Raw genomic sequence first — 17,686 nt, forward strand, 5'->3', positions numbered from 1 at the left:
AAGAGGGGGTTATCGCTGAAGTACACGTAGCTTAAGTAAAAGAGAACAAGTTGACGTTTTATTAATCTCCTCTGTTTCTCATGCGACCTGTGTCAGTTTATCGAAAGCTTGGAACAACGTCCACAAAAGCACAATAGCGCGCAGAGGATGAGACAGTAAAATTCAGACCCACACGAACAGTACTAGCGCTAACTTTCAGCAATCCCAGAAAGCTACGCAGCTGAATTTTTCTGAGTATTCATTGCACACAGCGATTTTATTATCATACAAAAAAGCTATTATTTCGCTCATTCACGTGGGTCTTCAAATACAGAATCAGTATCATTTAGAATTACGGACATTTCACTCACAGATGGTTTTACAGGTTTCAGCTACGGACGATTTCCGATACCTATGCCCCACTCCTTTCACTGATGTTATTTATGCCTTCTGTTCTCTTTCTCGCCCTCTGAAAATTGGAAAATTTGTACTTGCCGCCCTAAGGCGTTGCATCTGCGCTAAAGCCAACGAAGTGTGCACTAACCTTTTCAAAAATAAGTAAGCGTATCAGGGTACGTCCATGTTCATGTAACATCTTATTAGAGCGCTTTCGTACACGCACAGTTAATTGTCGTTACACCCAACTTCAGAAGCACTGGTCAGTCCCTTGTCGGGAGGCCACCTGGATCGCTGGTAGTTAATGGTCCACCTGCTACCACCGAGTAGTTCAGGCGTCCGCCTCGAGCGGCAGGCACAGTCGTTGCGTTCGCGGCAAGGGGATTCCCCTATACGGGTAGAGACTGCGCACTGTCATTTGCCGCCACCCCCCCCCCCCCTTTTCCCCCGTAGTGCTCAGACCAAACCAGAGCGAGCAGAACGCGATTGCTCATCGCTCGCGAACCCTCTATGCAGCCGCGCCATCCGGAGCAACCAGGACCTGCTGCCGAGCTCTCCGCTGGCGTCGCTCTTCCGCAACGACTTCTGGGGCACGCCGCTGACGCACAGCGGCAGCCACAAGTCGTACCGGCCGCTGTGCGTGCTCTCCTTCCGGCTCAACTACCTGCTCGGGGGATACGAGCCGCGCGGCTACCACCTGCTCAACGTGCTGCTGCACGGGCTCGTCTCGGCGCTGTTCACGGCGCTGGCGGCGCGGCTGTTCCTCAACCAGTGGCTGCCCACGCTGGTGGCCGGCTTCCTGTTCGCCTCGCACCCCGTGCACACCGAGGCCGTGGCCGGCATCGTGGGGCGCGCCGACGTGGGCGCGTGCCTCTTCTTCCTGGGCTCGCTACTGGCCTACGTGCAGTACTGCAAGTACCGCGACAAGGAGCTGCGCGCCGAGCGCCGCTGGGCGCCGCTGTACGCGTCGCTGGCGCTGGCCGGGTGCTCCATGCTCACCAAGGAGCACGGCATCACGGTGCTGGCCGTCTGCGCCGTGTACGACGTGTTCGTCAACCACAAGGTGGCCCCGAGGGACCTGCCCTCGCTGCTCGTCAGCGTGAGTGTCGTGAATGCGACGCGATATCTGTCCTCGCGAGCCGTATTCTCGGTCGGTCACTCTCTGGGCGTGTTCTCACTGCCTGCTGGCTTAGCCAATCAGAATCCGCTGAAAGTAATACCCCGAAAGCGATCGAGCAGAGAACCTTCTCCTTCTCTTCTCTTCTGTGTACAGTCGTCTTATAGGTAGCTTGCTTTTAAATTCAAGTATGTATCCGGTAGACTTCCAGTAACGTGTGGCCGTCATCGTCGTTTGCACCCAGCTCACGTCGTCATCAAGCATTTTAATGCAATCGAAACCTTTAGCATGTATTGGAAACAAAAGAGGCTGGATATCATACTAACTGACTTGAATGCTTGTTACTGCCTTTTGAATTTTCTTTAACCAGAAAGTAGCAAGTTAGGAGTAGCAACTACTGTCTGAGTAGCAACTACTGTACGAAGAAAACTTGAAAGTAGACAAGAACAGCATGGCGAACGATGGAAATGGAAGCGATAGACGTACGAGGGCTAGGAAGTGTCGCAAAAAAACACAAGTGGCCGTTATTCTGCTTATAGTCAAGAAGTTGAGTTAACAGACACAAACTGCATCGTGTGTAGTATACAAGGCGAGTAAAACATAGACGGGCGCAGTAGAGAATCGGGTGGAGTGATGAACTCAATCGGCGAAACCTGGCAGGCGCCGAGCTGTTGTCGGTTAACCACTATAATAAAGGGCGTCTATATCGTCTACCCCGCAACGCAGAAGCGGCACCCGGGCCTGTGGGAGGGCCTGCTGCACCTGTGCTTCGCGGGCGTCACGCTGATCGGCCTCCGGCTGCACCTGATGGGGGCCCGGGCGCCGGACTTCGCGCCGGCCGACAACCCGGCCGCTGACAGCGACAGCCTGCTCACGCGCACCCTCACCTTCCTCTACCTGCCGGCGTTCAACTTCTGGCTCCTGCTGTGCCCGCGCTGGCTCAGCTTCGACTGGTCCATGGAGGCCATCCCGCTGGTGCAGAGCCTGGCCGACGCGCGCAACCTGCTGAGCGCCGCCTTCTACGGCGGCCTCTTCCACCTGGTCGCCCTGCTCGTGCGGCTGGCCAACTGGCGTCGCGGCGCGCCCCCCTGCCACTGCAGTGCCTTCCAGCCCAAGCCGGCCTCGCTGCTGGCGCTCTCCTCCGGCGGCAAGTCGTCGTACGGCAAGCGCTTCTCCAACAACAACAACTGCAACAGCTACAGCAACGGCGGCGGCAACGGCCTCGTCTCCTCCTGGAGCTGCGGCAGCTGCTCGTCGGCCTCGTCCTCCTCGTCCGAGTGCTCCGAGTCCACGAACGGCGGCGGCGGCGGCCCCGCGGTGGCCAGCGCCCTGACGAACCAGCAGCTGGACGCCACTGTGCTCGCGCTGGCCCTCGTGGTGCTGCCGTTCGTGCCGGCGACGAACGTGTTCTTCTACGTGGGGTTCGTGGTCGCCGAGCGCGTGTTGTACGTGCCCTCGATGGGCTACTGCCTGCTGGTCGCCGTGGGCGCCGACCAGCTGTGCGGGTTCGCCCGGCGCGCTGCGCGCCACGGACACGGCGGCCACGGCGGTGGCGAGACGCTGCGCAAGCTGGTGCTCGCCGCGCTCGTGGCGCTCGTGCTGGTGCTCTCGCTGAGGACGGTGCGCAGGAACAGGGACTGGCTCACTGAGGAGGACCTCTACCGGTCGGGCATCCACATCAACCCGCCAAAGTGTGAGTCTCGTGCGTGCGCCGGTGATCGCGCGTTGTCAGCACAAGTGACGCTCGGGGCGCCGCCGCGTTGCTTCTAGCTGCGCCCTGTTTGAGGCAGCGAACGTGTTTTTTTTGGTTGTCTTCCGCGGCTTGGACGCGGTATACAGATCTAATATACGAATCCGTCCCGGATTGGTGCGCGGATTACTAGGGTTTCAGGTGAGTTACTGATGCAAGCGATGGAGTGTTATCTCTACGCCTTTCGAAGAACCCCGTGCATGTCAAAGTTTACCTCGTACTTGTCTAGGAATTCGTGCTGCAATACGCTCAGTCCGTTTTCGAAAGATTCGGCGATACAACGAGATATATTGAGCTATACTACTGTATTTTCGCCGTGCTACTAATACAACGTAATTATGAATAAGTGAAAGAGAAGAACGTACTTCTCTCGTGTGGAGACGTTGCAGCTCACGTAATTTGTTGCATTTACATTGGTTTTAGTTTTAGTTTTCACAAGCCAGGAGGGTAAACGTCGGCGCGGTGATCCTGAGTGAGAGAAGAGTAGAAGTTTTGTCGCCCACGAGTACAAATGGCAACTCAAAATGAGCTCGCGCAAGTACTGAACGCTTGGACGCGAAAGAGCATTTGCGCGTGTGCGCAATCAATGGGTCAGGATAAGGACGTATAATGCCTTTAAAGAAAGCTTTAGTTCAATGGCCCAGAGACAATGCCGAAAAATAAATTTGTCGGCAGACGAATGGTGTCTAGGTCAGGCGCACGAACTTAGCTCGCTCTGGGCACCAGAATGGACGACACGTGAACAGCTTAATTACTGCTGCTAGTCAGTTTTCGTGCTTTCTCGGCTTCGTCTTTTTTCGTGAGCCATGCACCGCACGCTTGCAGAATGCTTAAAAACCGCTTCTGTAGTATCCCGCGTACAGGCTATCATGCGTGAAAAAACAAACAAACAAGGGGATCGAACCATGGACTTCTTGCTCTGCATAACGGCATAGCCAATGAGCCTGCATAGTCGAGGCACCTATCGGCGTGTCGGTGGCACGAAAGCGAGCGCGGGGAGGAAGAAGGGCGAAGGTTCGCTCCCCATTCGATCAAAGTCTCTCTTCACGCCTGCCCACTTTGGTCGTTGCCCCGCGACTCTCATCGCCGTGTTTCGCCCCGTTGATTGCATCTTTCCTTTTGCTTTTCGCTCGCGCCCACATTTCGTTTTTCTTACAGTCTTTTTCCACGTGTAGCCGGGTGGCAATGCCGACGGATCTCCTCCTTTTGCTCCGGGGCTCTCCTTTCTCGTCCGTGCTCCTTTTTTTTCACCCCGATCAAATCCCTCCTTCGTGTCTTCCTCTTCAATAACGTTTGCCTGACGGCGTCAGAAAGGACGGATTTCGGAGAAATCCATATCTCGGTGTCCCTCGCCTTGTATAGGAAGGGGGTTTGCACAAACGGGTATACGTGCGGGCAGGCGTGAAGGAAAACATTGTAAACGTTGGCGCAACCTCCGAACCCCGTCTGGCGAGATGTTTGCTGCATCCGATTCTTGCACGTTACGAACGCTTCAAAGGTTTGATGCTCATTTCTTTCTTCTGCTCGCTTATGCAGCCCTTGCTTCACGGTGGACAGGTTTTCTGGCCGTTTCTTCTTTGTCTATACATGTCGCTATGGGCCGGCTGAGGCTCTGTGCCATTTTCGTCCCTATTGTTGTATTTATTACGGAGTAGGTCGTTCATATACCAAAGCAAATTAACTAACTAAACAGCTTTCTTACTTTTTTAGAATTTTCTTTCCGTTTAATTACGTTCAGTTGGCCACAAGTGTATGCAATATAGGGTAGACAAAGACAGCATGTTTCATTACACTTAGCACGCTTCTGTTAGGTACTTGCGAGAGTTTTTTGAAAGTTTCATTTACCAACTAGTTCAGTTTAAAGCCACGTATAATATCTATAACTTACACATTTCGATGTGTCAAGAGCATACAGTTTACATATTTTGATATGCATGCTTTCGTTGCAAAGTTACGAATCTGTAAACACGTCTCAAGATTTCACAGCGCGTATATGTTAGCGTATATTTCTTTGCCAGGGCTCTCCTTCCGCGGTTGTTTAATTGTAATGGCTTCGGCGTCAGCGAGTTCCACAGTCCTGTGTAAATGTTGAAAGTGAAAGTTCGCACTGGTTCATTTAGGTGCCTAGAGGATAACAGCCACGGTTAGCGAATAGGGTACGCTTACGTGCGCCCTTTCCCCTTCCTCCAATGTAGGGTAGCCAACCGGGCTCAGTCCTGGTCAACCAACCTGCCTTTCATTTATCATTTCACTCTCTCTCTCTCTCTCTTACGTGTGCCTTACGTGCAAAAAACATTTAATCACCATGGAGCCAGTAGTGCGTGAACTCAGCGGTTTACTGCTACACGCGTTCACAGTTAACCCAGCATTATTACTGACGCATTTGCTGTGACCGCTAGGCGTCGATAAAGATAGAGGCTGGCCAGAGTAACTTACGGTACATAAGTTATAAAGTTCCGCAACAAATGTGAATTTCTTCATTGTTAAGGCATATAGTGTCTGATTTAATTAATCACTGTATAAATCTCGCGAATCACTACAGATTAAAATCGAGTGTATGGGCCCAGGCATCGCCAAAACTCGGCTTCTCGGTTTTTTCTTTCTTCTTCTTCTTCTTTTTGAAATTGCGCGTCTCAGACACCGAATTTGCAACACGGACACGCGCTAGTTCCTCACACACGCACACGCACACACACACACACAAATATTTTTTCCATGATAACCGGTTGGGAATAGACGGTTTAAGTCAAAGGACATGTGCTGTGAACCAAATGCATCTTCTTTTGCACTTTTTTGCATTGTTTGTCACAAATTTGAAAGCAACATTTGAACAATAAGGAACCTTTGCATGCCAGACTCTTTGGAGGGTTCTTTGAAGGATACGTTGTTATTATAACGGTTATTGATAAATTTCTTATAACGCTATAAGAACAGCGCAAGCAGGCACCAGATAGCGCACCTCAATGGTGCTCGAGGTGAGACCGACGGCAAACCGTCGTTCTTAGTCAACGAGGTATGAGACCGGGCTAGTTGGTATTCTATGCTGATGTAACTTCATGTTAATCTTCATCCGTCAGTCCTCGTCAGCGCTTCTCCTTGTCGCCTTACTAATGTCTCGTGTCCACTCTTGCGCTGGTTGTATCAGCTTAGTCAGCGCCCAGTGAAGTGTTAGATAAAGTTAACTTAGCGTCTACCGCCCTTTCCGCTCAGGTCAATGCATGCAGAACGACATATTCTGTGCACAATGCTTACGCCAGCAGCGGAAGGCAGAGCGCTGCCCTGGCTCCGCCACCGAGGCGATCGAGCGTAGCGATAGCGGCACGTCCACTTCGCTTCGCTCCACTGCGACATCAATACTTCTTGAAGGAAACCGACTTGGCGCAACCCAGCCTTGTTTGTGCCCTCGTTCTGTGATCATTTGCCTTTCTAGTTCTGTACAAAAGACTAACCGATCACGTTTTGTTAGCGTAACGTTAAGTTAGGTTAGGTTAGCGTAAAGGGCGTTAGGGTAGCGCGACGTATTCTCATAGCGGTTGCCAGGGGCGTCGAGCGTCACCAGCGGCCTTTCAGCAACTTGCGTTCAACCGCGGTTGCTAAGGTGCTCTGCCTTCTAGATTTTTAGTATATGTGACCTCTACTACGTTCCCTACTGCTCCCACGGAGACATCTGTGATGTTGTTTTGAAGGTACATCACCGCGCTCGCAATGAGCTTGGAGCTGGTGTCTCAACATCGTACTACCCATGTATGCAGAAGGAGCATGTAAACACGCGCCAGAAAAATGATTGCAACGCGTGCACTCAGCGTCGAGGACAACCAGGCCCGAAAGAAGCGTCGCGCGGAACAGGAGCGTCTTCTCAGCGCAGCGAAACGTGGTGCAGACCGCGAATATATACACACAATTACGATAGTTAATTTAATTACGTGCAGCTCCATAATGCAGTAGGGATACGGATAAAAGAACTTTTAAATTAAAAGGATCATGAGAAGCGCCGCCCCTTAGGGCGGCGCCGCGGGCCGCTCCCACGTGGTAATAGTTAGACTTAACCTAACCGCCGCATCGCAGGCTCTCTGGACAGCCCAAAGCTGACGATGGTATTCCGAGCTCTTGACGGCCGAGTTCCAATTTTGTTCAGTGATGTCCTTATCCTCTCGTAACGAGGGACACCGCCAGAACATGTGATCTAAATTACATGTCCCCCCGCATCTAGAACACTGCGAGCTAAAAACGTCCAGGAATAAACAGTGAATGAAGGCCAGACTAGGATAAGAGCTAGTCTGAAACATTCTAATGGTCATAGCCTGAAGTCTTGTGAGCTTTTTATGTGGCGGAGGAAAAATTCATCTCTCTAGATAGAAAAGTTTTTTGAATTCATTAAATGTGAATAGATCTAGTGTCCCTGAACTCTTGGACATCGGACTGTGACAAGGCACCTCCTCCCGCGCGCAGAGTTAGTACGCGCGCCTAGGAGTGGGCGATGTCATTGAGGTTGGTGAGCGAGTCCAGATTTAGGCTCAAGTGTGCCGGAAACCAAGTGATCGTATGCGCAGTGATTGCCATGTTCCTGAAAATACTATGGGCCACTTTCGCGATGGAGCCCGAGGTGAACGCCCTGACTGCCGATCTAAAGTCTGTATATATATATGCGTTCCGTTGTCGTCGAAAAGAGCCAAAGCAACAATTAAAGTTTAACAATTCCGCCACGATACGATGCGCCACGTGAGGCAATGGTAATGCTCAAGCGTCTGAGATTATGAACAATGACGCACAATAATGCCTCAAGCATGCACATCTCCCTGTGTGTTCTGTGGACTACGCAGACAAACAGCAATGGTGCACGAAAAATAACGTTTAACATCAACTCACCACTGTCGTGTTGGACTAAACGTCGAGGAAATTAAACATTCACTGCCAACATCACCGCTAAATATCGTCAATCAAGGCAAACAGCATACAAAGCTTCGCTTACATCGATTCCCACAGTGCGTGAGATCCGCACATTATTTTGTTAACTTTTGTTGTTTTCAGGGAACATTCTGTTGAGATGCAACAAAATGTCGCGGATGATTATTGTAAGGGTGTCGTTGCTCTTAGCGACTAGTACTCAGTTTCTCTCTATTTTAGCGCGGACTTGTGCATTAGCTTCTATGGACACATTAGCTCACGAACAACTATGTTTTTTCTTGCCCCTTTGATTTCAGCTTACGGCAACTTAGCCAACATCCTTAGCGCGCATGGCAAGAAGGCCGAGGCCGAGTGGGCCTACAAGAAGGCGCTCACCTATCGCTCCAACATGGCCGACGTCCACTACAACCTGTGAGTTCAGTTGTGCGTACTCTGGACAGCTCGATTTATGGTTCAAAAATTTATCTCTCTCTCTTTCTGCATCTTTTTGGCTAAGAAATATTGTTTATTAGTGGGGAGAAATGCAGACCGAACTTCGCGTCTTTGAATTTTTTGCCGTAACCCCGCATAACGTCATTGGCACCGTATGTTTTAGCAATATTCTCGCGTATTTGTGTGTGAGGCAGTTGTTTTCGCGCGGAAAGTTTCCACACGTTGCCAGGATTGACCCTTCGAATATTTTCGAATCTAGTGTGACCCGCCCCGTTTAAAAAAAAGAAAAACATTGTTACAAAGTTATCTATAGCTTCGGCTAGATGTTGTCAACTGTTGAGACCTCGCAAGCAACCTGTGCGGGAATTTCGGATAGTGTCGTCACCTGTGCGTCTTTAGTTTATACGTCCTTATAATTGAGGAGGCAGTGGGACTTGGAAGGAGGAAAGGGGCACACCAAACCCTTCTCGCTGCCCTGAATGTGACCCATTTGTAGTTCTAGAGGCTAACTTACCAATATAGGATAAGTATTCACCTTCTTAAGCGTCCGTCGCCTACCTTTTTTGGGAACTTTCGTACTAGTGATTCAATATAAGTTCGCGGGCTGTCTACTCGCGAATATATTAACATCATCAAGCCGTCAGGCTTGCGAAACGCAGAACAGAGATCTCGTATGCTTCAGGTTTATTTTGTGCTTTTTTCGTCCGTTAGGGGAATTCTCCTGCAAGAGCAGAACCGGTTGGAGGAAGCCCTTCAGAGCTACAAACTTGCGATCCAGTTCAGGCCGAGGCTTGCAAGTAAGTCTCTCACCCTCCCTCACGCTGGTCGTGGACCCCGTGTGTTTCTTTTTTCTTCCTCTTTTTCTTTAATGGTTTTCTTTTTGCAAGGTGCTACCAGCTTCATCAAAAATTATACAAATTTTAACCGCAGAGAGCGAATTAGAAGATGGCTGTTTCTTCAACGTGTTGTTATTCTTTCTGGTTAAAGAAACACTAAAAGAAAATATTAAGTCGAGATATATTTAAAGATTAGGCTTCTGTACTAACTAATTCGTCATTCATAGGGAGAACAGAGCTTTTGTTAGTGAGAAAATGGCGAGAATGTAAGATAAGAGTGTCGTCACCTGTTGTGGAAGGAAGGTACCTCTTCTGTGGTGTTTAGCGCTGGCCGAATGCGGGTCACGTGGAGAGTACGTCAACTCGTCCGCTTTGGCCCGGGCCGTTCAAATTGAGGAGCAGCAGCGGCACTTACGGCGCCAATTTGTGCCGGCAAATGTATCGATCTAGTCCGAGCTAACATTTTCCTGCAGTGTTTAAGTGCGTGACAAATTAAAATTACTGATCGACTTAATGTGTATCAATAATTACCAACAAGTACGCAAGTCATTCCCATATTATGGAAAACAAGGTCTATGGTTTGCTTTCTGTAAGGTTTATGCCGAAGTGCGCAATGAAGTTTTCTCCAGAAAATAATGCAGAATGCAGGAAGGGATCGTTCCTGCCACATGTATTAAGGACGTATATTTCGAGACTGTCACTTTAGCTTCACGGTTGTTGGTATATTCACTTGTCTTGGGCATGTCCTGGCTCCGTATTTACAGTTTTGGCACGTAAGTTAGGTTTATTGATTTGAAGAAAATGGTGGATATTTCTTTCTTATTCATTAGCTAAGTACCACATATCACATTACTTCCTTCTTTTCCCGTTGTGAATAACATATTGCTGAAAAAAACGTAATCTCTTAGGTACTGCTGAATTCTTTTTCGCATTATCACTATCGCTGAAACACGCCGTTAGAGCGCGCTGACCTTGCGCGGTGTGTGTCGGCCCGTCGTCGTCGTTGTTGTAGTTTGTTGTCGTGATAATAAGTAGTAGTGGTGGTGGTGGTGGTGGTGGTTGTCGTTATTTTTGCCGCCGCCGCCTTTTAGATATTGCGATAACGTATCCATGAGTAGGTTGGACACACATCAGAAACAAATTGAAATTATTTTCTTCCCGCTATCCTAATGTCAATTATTACCAATATATTAAATAAAGAACTTAGACGCAAGCAACGAAGAAAGAACACTATCTCACGCTGTGGTTAATAGCAGCAACATGGATCACCATCTTTCGCAAACGCTTGCGCACTGGCGTGAATCGCCAATCTAAAATTTTGCAACGACGCTTCTTCAATCTCCCACAGTGGCGCACCTCAACATGGGCCTCGTCCTTGGCATCATGGGCAGGAAAGAGGAAGCCATCGAAGTGAGTGACCTCCAAGGCTTTTTTGTCCCTGTTCCGTGCAGCATACCGTCATTTCGTTGCACTCTCTACGTGCTTTTTCTTCTTGTGTGCGTTTTATTTAAATTAAGCACTTTGCATGGGGGCGCGAATGCTCAAGAAAGCTTGTGTCGCACTTCTGTCTTCGTGTTATTTTACCAAAATATTTCTAAGCGTCCCTATTATTATTCAATACCACTTGTGCCATGTCCTCCGGTCCGTCTACTGTAACATGCAGTAGTTTCAGCCACTCCTTGCTTGAGATGAGTGCGTAATTCTTAACTATAATAATTGCGCATTCTATTAACCCTTTATTAATGATATAAACATTCAATTTTTACCTTGTACTAATTCCTACACCTTCTTTCTATACTGTATTTTACTATGCCACGTATTCGGTACAACCTATCCCACAGACCACTCAGCATCGCAAGTGTGCTGAGGTAATCTGTATTTGATACTATAGCAGCGTGAAAAAAAAAATTGTCATACATCCCAGTGTAGCGTGAAACTAGAGTGCAAATCCATCCCGAAACAGGACGTTCTTTCTTCTTCTTTTTTTTCAACTACGAAGCTTTCTAACTTCGTGCTACATTCGGACTGGTGACGATTTTTGCCTTTCATGAACCTTCCTTCACTTTGCGGGATTCCGCAGAACTGGTGTTGCCAACATAGTGGCGTGTTCCGAACGTTGGCGCACGAATATATTTATCAGCTCGAAACGCAGTCTTCTTCCCTTTTTTTTTTTACTACTCAGTCTCTGTCGGTCGCAGCTATAGCGTAACCGGCATCCACGTTCCCCTCCGCGTGCCTTGTCTGCAGGTGTACCGGCACTGTGCCCAGCTTGACAGCGCGGGCCTCAAGGACCCCAAGACTCACGAGAGCACCAAGATCTCGGCCCTCTTCAACCTTGGTAGGCTCTACGCCGACGAAGGCAAATACAAGGTGTGTGCATTAATGGTCGCCGATCGGGTGACCGTTTCGCCCGCCGTGTCTAGTAAGCGGCGTTTGCGAGTTTGCATTGAATTTGCTTACGTAAAACGGATTCATAGCGAAAGCAGTCGGACACTCTCGATTATGTCATTTATTAAGATTACTTAGTTCGGGAAATTTGGATGCAAATTTACCAACCTGTGTTTGCCCCTAGTTTGATATCTGCCTTAGATAAGTACAAATTCAGCGTGTTAAGCACTTTCAGCACGGTCATAGCCTCTCGTGTTCGGTGCACTTGATCACAGTCATACTTAGTTGCCCACAAGGGGATAAAAAAATTCCTTTTTGTACTTGTTTATTTTAGGAGGCGATCAGAGTTTACCAAGAAGCGGTTGCCAAGATGCCGGATCACTATCAGCCGCAGTCTCTCTACAACATGATGGGTGAGTTTCTAAGGCCTCTTCTAGCTTGAATCTTTGCAACGTGTTTGCCAAGTCTCGACAACTGTGTAAATTCAGAGAAGCTGTCACCTGTTATCCCCACTCCTCTCTGCAATTCTCTCGCGCCCTGAGAGCACGAAAAATAAAAATAAAATGAAAATATATGCTTAATGCGAGGATCACAACCCCTTTCTCGTTAAAAAAAATTAAGCTGTTTTTTTTTTGTTGTTCAGCGAATCTGTTATTGCGCCAAGAAGCGTTAAAAAATATAAACGTATAAACGCCGAAAGTACAGAATTTTGCTACGACTACGCCTATTCAAAGAACCAAAAGCATTTGCACGCTCGAAATTGCAAATTCGATGACAGCGATTCGAGGGCAAAGTTAAAAATGTGTGAGGTAGTCAGCTCGCGCAAATGTATCGAAATCTTAATTGTTTTCCAGAAGGCGTATTTGAGGAGGTTCAGGGTTGGAAAGGAGGGCGTTAGCTACACTAACAGCCCTGCTAGAAACTCGGTCGCGATTCTGCGGAATCGCACAGGTTCGTTTTTTAAACGTTGCGTATGGTGCCTGCACGCGAAATCTGGATCGTTGTGTCGAAAAACCGCGCTGATACTTTGCCACGGGCCATCTTGCAGGTGAGGCATACTTCAAGCTCGGGGACTTTGCCGAAGCGGAGCGATGGTACAAAGAAGCCCTCAAAGCGAAGCACGATCACATACCAGCGCACCTGACCTACGCCAAGCTCCTGTCGAAACTGGTAAGGCATCACTTCCTTTCCAGCTGCAGTTCTCTTGGCTGGTGGGCACAGTACTAAGTCTCAGAAATGGGGCCTTAATAACGATGTACTCGTCATTTCTTTTTTTTTTTTTTTCAAAATATAGGCGGCAAGCTTGCGACACTTTAAAAAAAAAAACATTCTTTTCAATGTTTTCATAAAGTAATTTGAGTGCCATGCCAACAGCAACTATCCACCGGATTGATGAGTTAAGGTTTGGCTGTTTGCCACATGATACGTTTTTATGCACACTTTTGTCAAAGGCGCTAGAAGAGCGAGTGTCGGTCTTCAGCCTACACTTGCCTCTCCTTGCGCTGGCAGTGTGTATAACATCCTAGACATTTAGTAGGCATAAGTATTTCCTGGTTCCTAATCCTTGTTTTCGTAGGTACTGCTAGCGAATGGTTTCGCTGTGGATTCTTACGATATTCCGGAAAAAAAAAAACCAAAGAACATGGCAGGAATAGTTGCCAACTGACCCTTATACTTGTCGCCCGCTGGTGCTGGTTTTTCCTATCCTTTTATTCGCTTGCATTTGGTCTCTTTTTGTCAATGTTGACCGAATAAGCTCGCGCATGTGCTACCACTGTTGACACACGTTCCCAAGTAAGTAACGAAAGTGCTCTGCTAACATTCGGCATGGTTGCCTTACGTTTCCAGAACAGGCCCACCGAAGCGGAGCAGTGGTTCCTTCGTGCGAAAGGATTAGCCCCGAACGACTCCAGTGTGTATCAGCATTATGGTAAGCAAACTCTAGCTTGTTGGCGCTTCAGGAACATTATTCTTTAAATGGGCGTAACAACACTGAGTTATCTTATATAATCTGCTACAATGAGTTTCGTACGAAGACTCGTTCTCGCATTCGATAACACACACACAAAAAAAGGAAGTGGCCGCATCTCATATGTGAGAGCACGCGCGGGCGCACAGGCATGGAGTTTGTAAGCTCAAGCTAAATATAACAAGGGCATAAGCCCCCGCGACAGCTCTATAATGGGCGTACCGTTCCTCCTCTCCTTCTTCAGTATAAAGAAAAACGTGATTTCAACATTTATTTATGAAGTATAGTAAGAGCCTGTTTCTCAGACATTACGCAATGAATTATAGATGCTATAGGAACGAGGAGTGAAAGGCTGGACAGTTACATTTATGGTGGTATTCTTCCAAAGATCGCATTATTAATCGTCTGGCCTAAAAAAGAAACTTTATTACTACAGGAGAAAATAAAGGCCCTGCTTTACTTTTCTTTTACGGAAACTCGCCGCTGCTACGTCATTGTGAGGTCACAAGTTATATTCACCAGTATATTCTCGTATTTGTGTCGTTTCGACGCGTAAAATGTTCTCAAAAAGTCTGTGGTATCATTAGAATGCAATGTAGCCCTTCTTTACCGACAAGCATTATCTAGACCCGATTAAATGCTATCAAAATTCATGACGTCACGGCGGTTTGACGCGAGACAGTCAGAGTGGCGTCATCAGCCGTATTTCGTTTTTTGAAGAAGATCTTGGGACCATGGCCTCGCATATCGCAGCTACAAAAGGCCACAAAAGCTCTGCTGCGATATTTGAAGGCTACTGGATTGAGTCAGCGACTATGATCCGGACTGAGTGACTGAACAATATCCCCGGTGGACTTTCTCTTCTTCTTTTAATCTTTCCGTCCCCTTTTCCCTTTCCCCAGTGTAGGGTAGCCAACTGGGCTCAGTCCTAGTTAACCTCCCTACCTTTCCTTATCATTTGCTCTCTCTCTCTCTCTCTCTCTCTCTCTCTCTCTCTCTCTCTCTCTCTCTCTCTCTCTCTCTCTCTCTCTCTCTCTCTCTCTCTCTCTCTCTCTCTCGGTTTTTACGTCTTCTCTGCATTCCCAAGCCTCCGCTCACAATAAGCGCGACCGTTTTGCTGTCTCATAAGCACAGCTTAGAAACACAACCTAACTTAAAGGATTTTTCACTGTCTCAACGAAAGCGTGGGCCGCAGTATACGAGCTCAGCGCCTCGTGACCTTGTCGTTAGATGGGAACAGTTCTTCAACAAAGCCGTTCTCCAACGCAGGTCAGTTCCTGTCCGAGTCTGACCGGCACATGGAGGCCGCCGAACTTTACCTTCGAGCCGCCGCGCTCGCACCCGATGAGTACGAGATCATCTTCAACGCCGCTAACACGCTGAGGTAAGCCAAGCCTGTGTGAGTTTCCGCCATGCATCTCCGTAAGGACGCGCACTGACGCAGGCGAGCTATGAACGCCGAATGTCAATACCGTAACTGGTACAGTTCGTAATGCCTCTTAATGATACGCAAGTAGTTGATAGAAATATACGAGTCTGTTTTGAGTTATCGTCTGCGACGGAAGAGTCATTGTCTTTGTACTTGCGAAAGTTCCGATGGGGGACAGTTTATTTACGCTTTATTCGTCCCTCGCCCCCAGAAAGAGAATGCGCGAGCACATACGTGCTGATTTGGTGTAAGCTTTGAATATATTCCGTCTTCTAAGGGAAGCGTGTGCCGTGGGAGTGATTACACACACGTACGCGCGCTCACAAATTAAAAAAAAATGGGGGGACGCTTAAGCTTCGCCTGTAAGAGTGGAACACGATAGCATTCAAAGATCCCTGGTGGCTTCTTACGCTTCCCAGCAATTGGAGCGTATGTAATCGTAATGTTTGCCTGGAAACGCTTGCCGCGGACGCTATGCACGAAGGCGTGTTTTGTGGTGAAACCACGGCATCTTGCGTGGGCCGTGATGCGGTGGAGGCGAGCGCCAGCTGGAGTTATGGCGGGCGCCGCGGCCGGTCTGTGAACGCCGCGGCCGGCTTGTGTGTGTGTGAAGGGGTTTCTTTGAATTTTCGCGTAATAGAATCATGTTTTCTGGTGTAGTCAAATTACAATCCGAGAGTTATCATGTCTGTAGGTTGTGTGCAACTCGTAGTTTACGATTTTTCTACGTATTTTAGCTTGAGAAATTCAATTATTTCAGTCAATTCCTTGCATCATCTGGGAGGCCTGGGTATATGTTCGTATTTCTACATTGTTGCAATGTGTTTTCATGATGTTCCTCCCCCTGAGCAACGTACGGGTAGGGGGGCCTTTGTCAGGCAGTTGCATCTGCCTTTAGCCCCTACACCCCAGACAATGTATTGTCTAAATAAAGCATTCAAACATTCAAGCATCAAACATATGTGGTTCGAATATCTCATTGCCGACGCCGCACGCCGGATTTCCTGCGACACGGGCTCCTTAACGCTATCGCGTCAATAAGGCTGTCATTTCACGCCGGCAAGTCCTATATGTTGTGTAATTACTGCGTGAATGTAACGAAACACCGTACAAGGAGACTTGTAGAAATAGTGTAACCGCAGTGCCGTCTTTTATATCTTTTTGTGCAGTGTTCCTTTCGCATTTGCGCAGTGATTTCGTACAGTAATAAAGAACCAACTAGCCTGTCAAGATGTTCTCCTTTAGAAAGCGATAAATGCTGCGCAGGTTCTTGCTGTTTCTCTTCTTACTCTACCGTTACTTCGCGTCACGTTCACATCAACGGGGTACTTGCATAACTGGTTCATTCTTGTTGTTTTACGACACCAAATGCTTTCACAGGCGCGCCAGTGTAAACAAGTATAGGAAAGGGGCATATTTCTGCCCTAATGTCAGCGAAGCAAGGACTACAAGTGTCTGGTCTATTCGATTTATTTTCCAGGCAAGCGGGAAGGAATGCTGAAGCCGAGGCCTTCTACTACACTGCAGTGAAGTTGCGACCCGGTGTAAGTTGATCTACCTTGAAACAACGTCCGTTCTCATTCTGTTCTCGTCGTCACTACCTCAACTTCGGTCCGCTCCCTCGCCGTGTTTGCGAAGAAACAGGTTCGATGCATCATTCGATGTAGTGGACCTGTGTCTATCGCAGATGTAAACACAAAGGATATAAATATGTACAAGCAAAGGCAATGTAATATCGAGCGTGCAATGCATGGTAGGTCTGTTTACCAAGGTGGTTGCATACAGCGCATGTTTTGTTGTTAATCAATCATCCGCGCAGAGGCAGTCTATTATAGACGGAGTTCATGGCTTATGTTGGAAGTCAGTCGTATCATTAAGGTCATTGCGGTCGCATGTATCGTTCAATAAGTACTAGCAGTGAAGCCAGTCAACTTTCTTCTGCCGGCTTCTCTACTTTCCCTGTAAACAAGCGCGCTTGCTACGCTCCGCCTGTAAAGCGTGCTCCTTCGCAGCTAAACCCTGCTTGCGGCAAAGCCCACTTTCATAAACGCATCGCATCTCTAAATGCAAGGGAAAGCAACCTGCTTTGTGACTATCGTCGTGTAAATATGTATTTACGCAGCCTTCTTTCCAGACTAGGTTTAGGCGCGATATTATATTTGTTTGTACTGCGTTCTTACGTAAGATACAACTACTGCTGAGTACGTCCTCCTCGTATTTCTTTGCTTGGTTCTGTGTGTATTTTTAAAAATAATTTTATTGTTAAATGTCTGTTCGTTTGACGCTTGCCGAACATCTCGCTGATAACAGATACTGGGGACTGTGTGTTTGGCACAGCTTCAAATCTGGTCGTTGCAGTTCCATGCATAGCAAACATGCCTGCGTACTCTTCTTTTTTTTTTTTTAATGTAGTGGCTTTCGCGCAGCTCTCCGCTGCGTCTCAATGATCTGCAGATGAAACTCAGTTACCCATATCTTACGCCTT

General features: G+C 48.1%; 1 protein-coding gene across 3 annotated transcripts in view; it reads left to right on the forward strand.

Moving 5' to 3' along the window:
* The window catches only part of Tmtc2 (Transmembrane O-mannosyltransferase targeting cadherins 2), a 376,982-nt gene that overhangs the window by 354,557 nt on the left and 4,739 nt on the right, over positions 1-17,686 (forward strand). For all 3 annotated transcript variants that reach the window (XM_075684664.1, XM_075684663.1, XM_075684665.1), the window contains 11 exons: positions 892-1,474; positions 2,219-3,185; positions 8,444-8,558; positions 9,291-9,376; positions 10,764-10,825; positions 11,663-11,785; positions 12,138-12,216; positions 12,852-12,973; positions 13,652-13,733; positions 15,042-15,156; positions 16,682-16,745. In XM_075684664.1, the coding sequence (XP_075540779.1) occupies positions 892-1,474; positions 2,219-3,185; positions 8,444-8,558; positions 9,291-9,376; positions 10,764-10,825; positions 11,663-11,785; positions 12,138-12,216; positions 12,852-12,973; positions 13,652-13,733; positions 15,042-15,156; positions 16,682-16,745 (2,398 nt within the window). The remainder of the gene's footprint in view (positions 1-891; positions 1,475-2,218; positions 3,186-8,443; positions 8,559-9,290; positions 9,377-10,763; positions 10,826-11,662; positions 11,786-12,137; positions 12,217-12,851; positions 12,974-13,651; positions 13,734-15,041; positions 15,157-16,681; positions 16,746-17,686) is intronic.

The sequence above is a fragment of the Dermacentor variabilis genome, chromosome 3 (assembly GCF_050947875.1).
Source record: "Dermacentor variabilis isolate Ectoservices chromosome 3, ASM5094787v1, whole genome shotgun sequence".
Lineage (NCBI taxonomy): Eukaryota > Metazoa > Arthropoda > Arachnida > Ixodida > Ixodidae > Dermacentor > Dermacentor variabilis.